Genomic DNA, 14596 nt, shown 5'->3' on the forward strand with positions numbered 1-14596 from the left:
TACTGTAGCACCACATTACAGCGTAATTAGGCTCAAAAGATTCGTCTCGCAATTTACATGTAAACTGTGCAATTGGTTTTTTCTTCTACATTTAATGCTCTATGCATGTCTCCAAACAATCGATGTGACGAAATTTTTAAAAGTTTGAAGGGAACTCAGCACGGCCTTGGTGATGGCATACTTGTTGATGATCGAGAGCAAGCTCGAGCACAGAGCATATCCTATCACGAGGCTGCTCGTCGCATACGTCTGTTCCGTAGGAATGCGTATATCCGCGCACCGCACGTCTGTGCCGTTTGATATATTTGGTACTAATGTTTAGGGCACATGCAAGTTTGATGGTCATGAGTGTGGTGTATACAGGTTATGCACATTTTTTTTTAGTTGTACTCTCTCGTGGAAAAGACGTAAGACAGTTTATATGCAGTGAGAGTCTACTGAAGCTAAACGTGAGACGCTACAAGAAATTAGCGGCAGGAATGAGAATTAAACTTTAGAGGCAAAGCACACGAATGACTTTTGCTGGGAGAAGAAGCCAATGGAAGCACACATGTAAAATCACAAACACTATGAAGAATATTCTTAAAAATGCAGGTCAGAAACCACCTTCCTCGGAGAAAGTATGCTATACTGCCATGTGATAGAAAAGAAATTGATTTAGTTAAATATGCTAAGCCATACAAAGCACAACTCCACTCTTCCAGCTCCATATCCCCACCACCCAACATCTAAAATCTCAAGTCCCTATCATTTTGGGTTTACAAATGTTTCTACTTTCAACCAGTCACCCTTGGCATTTCATTACAACAAACAATAATCCCTTGGACAAAGAATAATTTAATATTGACAGTTGAGCACAAAATTTCTGGGAAACCAGATATGGGATATTGGTTCCCATTCATACTGAAAAATGATTGGGGCCCTGAAATGATCTAACTGCAGCAAGTGTTAATGCTGAGATATTTGAAGTCAGGAACAGCAAGTTTCAGAGTGTAGGATCCAAAATAGAATGCTCAAGAGAACCCCTTACGTCAGTCGTCTTTCTGCCCAACATCAAACTTTGCAATGAAGAAACCAATTGTATCCAGAGTTGATGATGGATCGAATCTCTGGACAAGTTGTGATTCATGCTTTGTCAACCACTCCCTGCATAAGCATTCTATCAGTTCAACATACTGTTGGGGGGAAAAAGTAAAAACATAGTTTCAGTAGCAAATAGCAAGGAGATTATTATCCATATAGCACATAACGATAGGATTATTAAAATGGCCCATCCATCAGTTTGATTGACCCACCAGCTCATTTGGCAAAAACAGTTCTCTTGTACAAGGACAACACATCAAGCTAACAAAGATTGCTAATGCCTAGGCATGCAAAATGGTATTCTCATCAGGAACTTGTGAAACCAAGTGTTGTTTTGGTTTACTTGTGGTGGAAAATTGGCAAGGAATTTGGGAACACCACGAGTTGGTTTTGGTTGGAAATTTAGTTTGGAATGTTGGCGATTATGGACTTGCGTGCGACTAACGTGGGTCAGGTTCCCCTGTGCCCAAAATCAGTTGTTTAGTCTATGTGTGTGCAGGTGATTTAGGTCAACCTTGTTCAATGGTGAGGACCAGAATTATGCTAAGGGAGGAGCAGAGGTCTAGCACGATCGGGATGCCATGTGACAAGGTGTAACTGAAGTTAAGATCCTTAGAGGTCAATCTTGGTCAGTGGCGGGGATCGGGACTAAACACAGAGAGGAGTTGGGGTCCAGAACGATCAGTACGCCGGGTGACAAGATTGGACACAAGGTGGCACACGATGGACGTACACCGTGTAGGGCGATCTTTGCAACGGGCTTCACAAGGTTTGGTGTGCAAGCATAGGGTTCACGAAGAAACAGGAAGGAAGAGAAGCAGAAACCTCTGCGGAATTTAAATGACGGGAATTTAAACTGCATAAATAAATTCAAATGAGTAAAATATATGGCCAGTCCTTAAACTTGAGAGCGGGTGTCACTTAGGTCCGTAAACTTGAAAATTGCACATCCAGGTCCACAATCTTGGTTTAATGAACCATAGCCGATCCAAATCTCGTTTGACCAAAGCTAACCACCGACGTGGCATTCCACGTAGGCAACACATTTACAGCTAGCCCCTCCGCAGAGAAGAGTGGTGGAAGAATTACAAATTTGCCCCTTCGCACTACAATACCACCCTGAAACCCACAAAATCCCTCGCCTTTCTCCCCCGATGGCTTAGGTTAGCGACTGAGGCGGTGAAGTACGAGGTAGTGACGAGGGAGCAGTGGGTGGTGAAGTACGGAATAGCAATGAGGGAGGCGAAGGATTTGGGGATTTTGTGGGTTTAAGCGAGATACTTTGGGCCTGTTTGGGGAGCTTCTAGCTACTAGAGCTTCTCCCAGAATCAGAAGCTCCCCCCAAACAGTCCAACTTTTGGTCTAGATTCTGAGAAGCTGTAGTTGTAGAATCCAGAAAATGAATTAGATTCTCAGAAGCTGGCTATCAACCAGCTACTTCTCAGAATCTTAAAGCTCCCCAAAAAGGCCCTTTGATTCTTTGCAGCTTTTTTAAGCTCCTCCTAAATCTATCTTGTCATATATAGTCTTGAGGGAAATATTTCAGAGAAGTTTTTGAGAGGGTAAAGCCCTCATCTGAGTAGGGTTCTTTGCAACTTTTCTTCACCTCCTCCTAGATCTAGCTTGTCACGTAACTATGGTCTAAGGGTGATATTTCAGAGAGGTTTTTGAACGATTATTTTGGGGAAGAACTTTTTGATGCTATATTCACCCACCTCTATAGCAGATATCGGTCCTACAAAACTACATTACTTTGTGATGCAATCCAAATCTACCGTATTCCGTTACATACAAGTTTTCCTAAATTATGGCATAATACCGTATTTCAGTGTTTTCAGATAGGTGTGCGATAACATAATCACAGAAATTGGATAGGTTCAGGTCCCATGTTCCAAGAAATATATAGCAAGAATCTTACTCAGTATATTTCTTGGTTGATCGCTCAAATGAACCAACAATACCAGGTCCTCCAACTTTTGGGTGCTGAAAAGATTAACAATGACAATGAAATTATAGAGCATACAAAAGTAACAAATATAATTGATTGTAACTGCAGAGATAGGGCAAGTATTTACTATCCTAAGTTAGGAAAAAGAAAGGCATGTTTGTCACAGAAGTGCATGAGCAAGATTAAATATGTGCAGACTTTAATTTGGTTCAACTTTGTCTAAAGTGAGATCTATCAGTTTCAAATCAATCCATTAGTCATCATATCTGTAACGAAACTGAACAAAATTATAATTTGTAAAACATACAATTTGGCTGGTACATTTCAAGTTCTCCATCTAATAAATTACTAATTAAAAATCCTCACCATAGCAATTTAGCAAATTACATCATGGAACTTACCTGTGATCCGAGCGACAAAAACTTGTACTTATCCAATGCATATCTGACCAAAGCTTCATTTTCTCCTGGATTTATAGTACACCTACAAAGCAGAAACAACTAGGATAAATGGTATGTAGAATTGTAGATTCCAGATAGAATAACCGTGTAAGTTATGTGTTTTTTGGAATGACCACATAAAAAGCTTCCACCAAATACCGATCAATACATATAGATGGGACAAATTTGACTGTTTCACTACCTGAATACCAACAAAATGTGCATGTATGACTAGAATGTCATGCCCAACATTATTATGTTTTCTTTAGTACTGGTACATCAGCTAGCTAACTGTACTGTACACGAAATCTGGATTATGTTATTTATGTACAATCTATAAACAGAGGAAAGGGGAGACCTACTATTGGGTTTAGGGAATACAGAAGGTATCTAATTTTAAAGCTATGCTCAGTAAGTAATATCCTCGACTGATACGTCTATAGCCGTTGAACACTACTCTTCTGGATCCAACACTAAGTTTGTCTAGAGCTCTGTAGTTTATCGCAATTTCAAGTACAAATAGAATGGATATCTGATTACCACACACGTGTGTGTGTTTAACATCTTTCTTAGTAACATAATTTTTGTTCTCATACACAGTAATAACATAAAATGTTGAACACTCACGTGGAATAAACAATCACCCCACCAGGGTGAACTAGCTTGACAGCTTGATCAAACATTCTTCTCTGGTACGTCGCATGATTTCTCAGTGATTCCAGCGTTTCCTGCCACATTGAAATGCACTAAATATTAGAAGTTGTAGCAACTCATAAAATGATAAATACTTGAGCTTGGTGGAATGCAAAGATGCAAATCAAACTTCTATAACAATTAGAAGATTATTACAACATGACATATTTGGAAATTCCAATAACATGGCAAGGTACAGGTTTACAGAATATGAGATGCCATAGGCTGATAAATTTCAACTTATTAATGAATTTCATGTACCTAGCATATCATTACAGTATAAAAATGTTTCCTTAATCAGAATAAGCATTACAAAGATAATTTTAACCAACATATTAAAATATGTAATTTCAACTTTTAAAATAGAGTAAATTGCATCAGCGGTACACGAACTTGTTAGGTGGGTGCAATCTAATACATGAACTTGTAAAATGCTCGTTTTGGTACATGAACTTATCTTGCGTGTGCGAACTAAGGTCAAAAGGACATTACATGACTAATTTTGTTGCTTTAGGTGCTGATTAGGATACTACGTAAACATATATATGAGAAGGTTGCTACTTAGACATGCACCTGTTCAATAAAAAGATATAATGAGATATAGTGATTGTAGAGAAAGATATAAAATACCGGGCAAATGAGCAATGATGCATGGGTTAGAAACATACAAAATTCAAGATAAAGTAGAGAATAAATTTATAAATATAGCATGTTTTATGCATACTCACTATACGTATGCATGCCACATCCTAATTAACATCAGCTAGGTAAAATTAACCTTGCTAAACCATTTTGGACCTAGTTCGCACGGATTAGATAAGTCCGTGTGCCAAAACGTGCATTTTACAAATTCATGTACTAAATTGCACCCACCTAATAAGTTCGTGTACCACCAATGCAATTTACTCTTTAAAATACCTCAAATACATATAATGCCACACATACCATTCTTTTATTTTAAAATATGGTAAACTCGAATCTTTGGTTAACATTTTCAATATTGATTACAAATTATGAATGAACATAATTGGCCTGGATGTCCAATATTTTAATTTACTAAAAACATCCATTTTTTGTTAAAAGAATTACACATGATAAAATAACTCATTTCCCAATGTACCATTGTAGGTGTGCGTGCTGATGCATAGCTAAGAGTATGGACACTAAACATAAATACCCATTGTCAGAGTAGAAACAGATCCTGAACATGTAGGTTTACTTGCTAAAGATAGGTTTATCATTTGCATTGCACCTTTTCTACAAATGAAAGAAAAGTGGTCCTCCATCTTGTTCCAATTGTAAGTCTTTTTACTTGTGCACGAGGATTAAGAAAGTAACTGAAAAGATTTTGTTGTCCATCACTTATATTACGTTGGAAAAGATGAGTCATTTATTTGCGGGAGTAGTACCATTTATTTGGCAAGGCAAAACAAGAAAATGTGAACAAGGTGCATACAAGTTTTAAAATGACCTATATTAGGAAAGAGTTAAGAAGGCTAAAACAATCTACATTTAGAATTGGAACGAGTACATACAGACAAAGTAAAAGGGCAATTCTAAAAGGCATTCTCAATTTATGACCAACCGCATCTCTAAATATGGTGAGGCAAACTAGCAATACCCTTACCTCACCAGCAAAGAGGCGAGGCCTTAAGCCAAGTGCAGAACATGGAGCATCAAGGAGGACACGATCAAAGCTATTGGGCAAAAATCCTTTAGAATTTTCAACTCTACCACCTGAGCAGTTATTTCTTCCTGGTCCATTCCTCATTCGCCTTAAGTTCTTCCTGAGGTCTGCCTTGCTCACATATCTTTTATCATCTGTTTTTTTGTTATCTAACAAAACAAAATTATCAAATTTCTGAATTCAGCTTAAGAACGACATATACTTAAGGCACAGGTGCATATATCTATTAGGGAAAATTATGTTCTGAGTGTTTAGTTGGTCTCCGCAAAGTGCAAAGTGTAACCATATAAAATAGCTGTAACTTCAGTAATAAAAAAAGGTTAGATTTAAATAATAAATAATAAAATTAAATATAAGTGATCCCAGGGTGTGTCATGCGCATTCACCCACCATTATAAAATTAAATAATAAAAAATGAAGAGAAATGGGTACAAATTTGCATGTCCCTTACCAGTCTGAACAACTGATGTAGTAGAACTGTCTTCACTGGCATTAGTAGTCCCAGCATCGACTTTATTAATACAAGGCTCAGAGTCCTCTGCCAGTGTCACAATTGCATCAGTGCGGCTGCCTGCTTCGCCAATATATTTTGCTTCATTGGTCTTCCGTACAGATTTGAGTGCATCAAGCTTATAAGCTTTTATGCAATTTAGGTCCATCTCAGCGGCCAACTTCAAAATATCCATCACCTGTAATCTACTTCAATATTATGAAAGTGCAAAGTAATATGACTTCTAAGATGAAAAATACACCCTATGTAAAGTGGGAGCACATGATTGAAAAAAGGGTTAGTTTTATAGGTATCGTCATTGCACATTACTCCCTCCGGTTCCATAATTCTTGACGTTTTGGATAAGGTTGAGGTCAAACTTTTGTAACTTTGATTATCAATAACTTTAAAAGTATTTAGTTTAAAGGAACTAGAACAACATATATAAATTTGTCCTTCAAAGTACTATGAAAAAAGTAAACATGCATTTATTTATTGCATATATTATAATAGAAAAATAAAGTCAAAACATATATTTTGGAGACCGTGTCATTGTCCAAAACGTCAAGAATTATGGAACCAGAGGGAGTACATGTGTTACTCAGTTCTTGATGCCACACAAAATTTCCTAATGTGTCGATTTGAAAATGGCCTTCAAACAACCTACACCGTGACATGAAAATGACCTTCAAAGACCCTTATGTTGCATAATAACTAGTTTCTGTTTCCATACAGCTAAAAAATGTGGAAATATATTTTGGGGGTTTTCTAGAAGAATGCTGGCATGCAGGATAGTACATAAAAAAGGGGTAAAAATCTGTCTGGGGGATGATTACTTTAATAAAATGGCACTTTGTGAAGGACGGGGGACTGATTGAGGAAGGAATATAACCAAAATAGCTGGTTAAGTGAAAGACTAGAAGAACTTCAAGGATGCTCTTGTGGCTTGGAGCTATTTGTATTGATGCATTATTATTAGATAGATAGCTCTGTTTCATGATTGTTTGGTTGGTTTTGTATTTCTTGTAGGTTTCCCTTCATACTTAGTGTTTGAGTTTGGGTTATAGGGCCATGACCTTGTCCAAGGCCTTGTCTTTCATCTTAAAATAATGACATGCCAGTTCCTCTGCATGTTCCAGAAAAAAGTAATTAGGAATAGGAGACTTGGGGTTATCTTTCTATTTCCTTCATAAATTACATAGACAAATGCCCTTAAGTGCCCCACAAAAAAAATGCCCTTGCATGAAGCTGGACCACCTAGCCTAAAATCATATCTACTCCCTCCATCCCAAAAAAACTCAACCTAGGATAGCATGGGGCCTATACTAGGACAAGGAATCTGGACAAGGATAGGTCACATCCTATCCTAGGTTGAGTTTTTGTTGGGATGGAGAGAGTAATCAATAAGGGTAGGAGATAAGATATGCAAAACAATAGTTTATAAGTATGCTACACTAAATGACCTAATAAACAAATTGGCCAAGAAACTGGAAGAAGACATAATAAACAAATTGGCCAAGAAACTGGAAGAAGTGTTGCTGCTGCTCCATCTTGCATGTTATGGATTTTAGCTTCCAACCAACAAAAATTAGCCAAAAGATGGTGATAAAATGTAGTATATCTTTTAGCACATTATAATTTCACAAGATGCCATATTGCATTGCAAAACATAGGGACATTATTTACTGTTCTTTACATATGCTAAAACAAACTTTGTGTTTTGGCTGAATAATAAATTTTTATATTCATTTTTATAGCCGTTGTAAGTCTATTAACACTTCAATTTGTTGTCTTTATCTGAGTATATAACCTTTTGTAGACTGTTCATGAAGCCATGACCCAGACACGACATGCAGGGAAAAACGTAACCAGGTAAGTTCCCTCATATTCATTTTATCTGTTTAGAATAACTCCATTTGACATCATATAATCAATCTGACATAAGAATTAACCTTATTGTGAGATCTATCAAGGGCAATAATTTCTCCTTGGTCTTTCATCAGGATAGCAATTGCTGTTGTTTTCCCACCTGGGGCAGCACACATGTCCAGAATCCGCTCTCCAGGCTGGGGATCTACAAATAAATAGAAAATTATGTACTGTACATAACAAATTAGGCTGTAAAATTTTGACCTAAGCTATTCAGAACTAAAAAGAAAAATATTTATCATATTCTGCATAGAAAGAAAAGTCAGCAAACTATATGCTATGTACAAACTGACAAGTGACAACTATTCAATTACTGTAACATTTGCTAGTTCAATCTTTTAGCAGTAACATTTGCTTATTTATTTGTTGCTTCAATAACTATATTCAAACCTAAGATTTTCAGCATTTCTACCACATAAATATACGATACATCACACAGCAAAGGACATAATATCAGATAAAAGATGACTTAAGACTTTCAGAAAACAGCCATATTGCCATAAATTTGAAAATTTTGCTAACTTAAAAATTATATTCATACCAAGGACACGAGCAGCCACAACACTTGGAAGATTCTGAAGAAATATCTCCCCTTCGAGCACATCTAGACGACATAAAGAAACAAAATTTAGGATCATGCATTTGAAGATCAGTCAATACTAAATAAATAAAATGCAAATATGAAATGAAAAATGTAAGTATTCATAGAGGCATTAACAAGGGTATTCAGTTAAGAAATTCGAATCAAAGAAGAGGTCAACCGATCAACCTTCAAAAGTAGGGATGCCCATCAACAACCCTATACCATTTGGCTCTATGCAGAGATCGCAATATTTTTACCATGCATCAAACCAAGAATATGCAAAGCCCAAACTCTAATATGAGGATTTGCGTGGTCATGTGATCAGTAGGCCACAATAGTAGGCATAATCTACAATCAGAAGTGAAATGAAAATTAAATGAGCTTAGCCGAAGCCAAAGCCTAGGCTCTCAGGCTTTGTTGAACCGAGCTTGAATAGATCGCCAACCTGGCTGTGCGCACAATTTTTTTGTATTTGATAAACTAGTAGATCAAGTATAAATTAGTATGCATACACAGCAGCTTAGCATCACATATTTCTCTTAGTCCTCGTCCTGTTGCCAATGTGATTAACAATAAATTTATTGTCTTTATCAAGAGATTGTTCTTGAAACATATGCTATACTGTTCACGAGCTTACACAAGCCAAGCTCAAGCCTGACCAAGTTTCCTCCGAATCCGAACCAAGATCAAGCCTGCAGTCAGAACTCACTGACAGTCCTAATAACAATTAAGCTCAGATGTTTTTTTTCATGCATACAAACTCTGTCAGTGTTACCGTGACTCAGGCTCAAGAGTCGGAATCCGACTCAGACTCGATAGTTGGAGTCCGACTCAGACTCGTGTGTCCGACTTGGCAAACTCTAGAAAATAGGATTCGGAGACTGGTCTAATATATATAAGTTCTAATAAAAAATATTATATAAAATAAGATACCTACACATAAGATAGTTAGTTAGACACAATACTAGTGCTCAGAAGATCCCATTTATATGAAACAAGGAAGTCAAAAGTGCATGCTGCATTTTGCCATCTCTCGTGTGAGGCAAAAGCCTGCAAAACTGCAAAAAGGACATTCTCTCTCCTCTCTCCCTCACCTGCTCTCTCTCTCCCACATGCTTTATCCCTACACACTACAGGACTGCTGCTAGAGCTTTATTACTTCACCTTGCAGCACAGCAGCAGCGATTGCAACTCTCCTTTTGGACTTGGACTCGCGCTAGCAGTGTCCGATGCGCGTCGTCCCGCGTCTGATACACATCGACACGGGGATGCGTGTCGACGCGGCAAATTTTTCTTAGACACGGGAGTCCCGGTAACACTAGGGGAGAGAGGAGAGATAATGTTCCTTTTTGCAGTTTTACAGGCTTTTGCCTCACGAGAGATGGCAGGATGCTGTTCTCAGAGAGCATGCACTTTTGACTTCCTTGTTTCATATAAATGGCATCTTCTGTGCAGTAGTATTGTGTCTAACCAACTATTTTATGTGTTGGTATCTTATTTTATATAATATTTTTTATTAGAACTTCTATATATTAGACGAGTCACCGAATCTTATTTTCTAGAGCTCGCCAAGTCGTACACCCGAGTCCAAGTCCCAGTAACACTGCTCTCCCCCCACCTGCTCTCTCTCCCCCCACATGCTTTATCCCTACGGAGTAGAGTAGTACTACTCCACACTACAAGACTGCTGCTAGAGCTTTATTTCTTCACCCTGCAGGCTGCAGCACAGCAGTAGCGATTGCAACTCTCCTTTTGGACTTGGACTCGCGCTAGCAGTGTCCGATGCATGTCATCCTGCGTCGACATAGAGATGTGTGTCGACGCGGCAAAACTTTTTTGGACACGCGGGTCCCGGTAACACTGAACTCTGTATCTTCAAGAAATAGTCTAATTCAAATGACAAGATAAAGGAATTACTTTGTTCGTGAACTAATTCATATCCTTCATTGTTTGGTTCGTGGTGGCTGTCAAACCCATGCATGACTACTTATAATGAATGCTCCTTCTAAAGAAGTCAGCTATGAATGTGATCGCCAAACTGGAGATCTCACATCTTTCAAAGTTAGTTGCATGAATTGGCACACAACATACTATATGGGGGAAAATAATTCACCTATCAAATTGCCAGTTCTATCCTTATATTAAAAGAATGAAATACAATAGTGTATTTGTACCCGTGTTACATACAAATAGCCAAGAAATGCAGCAAAGAAGTAAATGTACCATTGAAAGATGGGAGCTTGTACACCCTCTCAGTCATCTCCACTGCAACTCCATGAGGAACACGAAATATTCCGGACCTTGACATTGCAGTGATCCCTTGACCAATGTACAAACCCTTTCTTTCTTCATGATGTGCATCTGCAAAGAATTGAATTTCATAGCGTTATGTGTATGACTTTTAGCTGGGGAAAACAACCTCACACTTAAAACTGTAACAGTGACTAACATACATGAAGTACAGAAAAAAAAAAAGAGTATTTGCAGTTTATCAATAAGCTATCAAAAAGGATTTAAATTTTTCAGTTGAAAAGCTTGCCTGACTGCAATCCCTGTAAAACAGTTCCTCGTGTTATACCAACGGTCCAACCACCATCCTCAGCAGGTTGTTCAATAGCAACCGACACTGCAACTTTGTCACCCTTTTCAACATGTGAGCTGCAAGCTAAAACTCCTGGGATGTACACCTGAATATAAAGAAAATGAAAAGGAAAGTTAAAATATTTGGGAGTGTGGACTTTCTAGTAGCATGAACTGGCAACAAGCATGCAAAGATACAACCTCGAACTGAAATGTTGAATTTTCCAAATCCAAAAGGAAAAAGTAAAAGACAATCAGCAACATGAGCGGAAAAGCATTATTTAAAAAAACAAGATAGGTATTGAAGGCTACTAGTCACCATCCAGTCCAACAGCAAGTACTACAGTGAATTCATACACTTATATAGCACTCCCCATGCTCCACATAGGATTGAGGTGATGCAGCAAAAAAAAAAAGAATTACAGAATGATCAACGGAAAGTTTGAAACAACTTATTCTCCTATGCTAGGACTAGCCATTTTTCGGTACATCTCAACATAATGCACATACAAAAGCACACAAACACACAAACATAAGAAAACATACCTGGGCTCCTCTAAGAACCGACTCTGCACATTTTCGACTTACAATCACTTCCTTAATAGATTGGTCAGGTTGGCTATTGTAGTGCAGTGCATGTGGTCCTGAACCTTGTACAAACAAAACGTTGTCAAGGCCAGAATATGGGCACTTATGCACCACAGAATTCCCTTCATGTGCTTGCTCTCCACCATTCTGCTGACCAATCTCCAAACCATTAATTCCACCACAGAGTCCGTTCTGATCTACCAAATTCATCAGTTTATGCATGACAGCATCAGTGGAAGACTTCAGAGTATTGACACGAATACAAGAGTAACAAGAAGGATGCCTAATCAAGAAAGTAATAGTTAGTACAAAATTAACACTATTTACTTATAATGGAAACTAGCATGAAACTGTAGAACTGGCTCAATCTTTTATTTGACCGTTTTGGTCAAGTCATCAAGAACTTCAGTCTTTCACTGATCTGTAGTTAGTAACTACTGAGTAGGTGAGCATAGCAAAAGAATCTTTATAGTAGACATGCAAGAACAGAGAATCCAATAAAAAGGTGAGCATAGATAAAGATTGTCGTTTCCAATATCACAGAAGCCTCTTCATTTTCATCTCTTCCCTGGAAAACCATGTTCTTTAGTTACATTGAAAAAGGAAGCTAAATGAAAATCATGGAACCAGATAAGTCAACAACCAGTAACAGTCTTTAGCTAAGAGTCTTATCAATTTCTACGAAAAAAACACTAGTAGATTGACGCATTGCTGCTCCAAGATATTATTCCTTGAATCATTTTCTCCAGCCTAAACATTTGAATTGTTCACCACCTTGGAACCACAGAGAATTTATCACTAAGTAAATCCAATCAAGTACATCCATGCAGTTTTGTTCGTACACAAATCATTTGCCTGAGTATTAAGACATTGTCCTTAAAAGCTGAAAGTTCAGAACAAGAAAATAGCAACTGCAAGTACCAGAACTGATTGAAACATGGTACATTTGATTAGATGGCATAATCCAGCAAATCTAGAAATGGTCTCTGATGGATGTGTTGATTAGCATGAAATTTGGAGAAAAAGAATGGAGAAGTAAAAACAATCCAGCAAATGGGTGCAAACTTCGCAAAAGCTAAATCTATATCCTTCGCTAATCCAATGGTAGTAGCAACGGGTGGTTTTCCCCTTTTGTTTAAAAGTGATAAGATATGTTTATCAAATGATGGGTCATATATGTAATAATTACGGCTAACAAATCAATATTCTGTGCTATTAGCACTATATAGCCTGATAGCCAGAAGATTCTCAAGCACTAGTTCAAGCTTTTTTGCATGACAACTATTTGAAAAATGCCAAATGAAAAGAACTTTTTTGGAAAGTTAAAACGAGTATAAATAATCGTGAGACAGCATTTACAGTTAAGCAGTGTTCATTTTTTGGAGGGAAGCTGGAATTTGCTCCTTTTGCTAATTGTAATCGCTTTGCCACATCAATTCGAATCATACTTGGTTTGGCTAGCTCCAGAATCTAGCATGGTTTAGCTTGATCGAACTCCGCTCGAGCAATCATTTTACTAAACCAGTTACAGGATAACATAACAGCCAATCCTTTTCATGTTAATCAGAGCATCTGTTCGGATAGAATTTGCTCCAAGTTCCCTAAACTGAGAAAAAACAAAGTATAAAACAAGCAATGGCCGCTCTGCCCAGGACCAAGCGCGCGCAAAATTTTGGAGCTGCACGCAACAGAATTTGCTCCAGCTTGTCTAAATCGAGGAAAGCAACAAACTACAACACCAAGACACTAGATGACCTAAAAGTTAAGGCACACCCATTCATCAATGAATAGAATAGGAATGAAGCAAGAGAGGGGGAAGGGGCGGCTCACGCGAGGGCTTCGGAGATGCGGGCGAAGCGGTCGCGGCCGTACGCGGCGGCGAAGTACTCCTCGACCTCCGGCTGCCACCGCAGCCTCGGGCTGTACGTGTACCGGTCCGCGTCAGCCGCCGCCGCCGCCGTGGGGGAGGCGGAGGCGGAGGCGGAGGAATCCATCTGCGGCTGCGGCGGGAGGGGCTCCTGGAAGCGATTGCGCGCAGGAGGGAGGATGCGGAATGGGGAGAGAAGGGAGGGGAGGCGGCGCAGGGAGACGACGCCCAACGCGTCTGGGGTTTGCGAGGGTTTCTAGTTTTCTACACCCTGTTTGCTTGGCACGCAGGCACGGTGAGAATATGAGGAAATTGGATTTCATCTTCTGAATTTTATAACTATAATAACGTTTCTCAGAATTTGAATGTAAATCTAAACTATTCAGGGACTTTGATAGCTGAACTCTAAAAAAAGACTGTAGTTGTCAGAAGTTTCCCAAACATAGGTAACCAAAGTTTTATAAGAAATAGAATTTGGTTCTCGCAGTAACTCTGCTTTGTTTAACTGGCCTTCTTTGTTTAGTTTTATAAGCTAGCTTATGAGCTGAATATTTTAAATCTAAACAAACAAACAGTTTTTTTTGTTTGGTCTTTTAAAGCAATAAGCCACTCTCTTTTACACGATTAGGGCATTCACAATGTGACAAAAGGCCATCCTTATAACTTTATATAGGTACCTTTGCCATTGTGAGAGATGATATTAGAAAG

General features: G+C 38.4%; 1 protein-coding gene across 2 annotated transcripts; it reads right to left on the bottom strand.

The window, feature by feature from the left end:
* Positions 1-553: 553 nt before the first annotated feature.
* LOC4345386 (rRNA (cytosine-C(5))-methyltransferase NOP2C) lies at positions 554-14165 on the bottom strand. 2 transcript variants are annotated; one of them, XM_015792703.3, is made up of 12 exons: positions 13852-14165; positions 11980-12304; positions 11393-11540; positions 11077-11214; positions 8812-8874; positions 8294-8415; positions 6303-6540; positions 5792-5985; positions 4099-4199; positions 3433-3514; positions 3002-3066; positions 554-1146 (listed from the first exon to the last, which is right to left on the bottom strand). In XM_015792703.3, the coding sequence occupies exons 1-12, from the start codon at positions 14013-14015 to the stop codon at positions 1032-1034; spliced, it is 1755 nt and encodes a 584-aa protein (XP_015648189.1). In that variant the 5' UTR covers positions 14016-14165; the 3' UTR covers positions 554-1031. The 2 variants fall into 2 exon arrangements, with proteins under 2 accessions (XP_015648189.1, XP_066159776.1); XM_066303679.1 differs by having other exon boundaries at positions 5792-6000.
* Positions 14166-14596: the final 431 nt, after the last annotated feature.

This window comes from Oryza sativa, chromosome 8 (genome assembly GCF_034140825.1).
Source record: "Oryza sativa Japonica Group chromosome 8, ASM3414082v1".
In the NCBI taxonomy this organism is placed as follows: domain Eukaryota; kingdom Viridiplantae; phylum Streptophyta; class Magnoliopsida; order Poales; family Poaceae; genus Oryza; species Oryza sativa.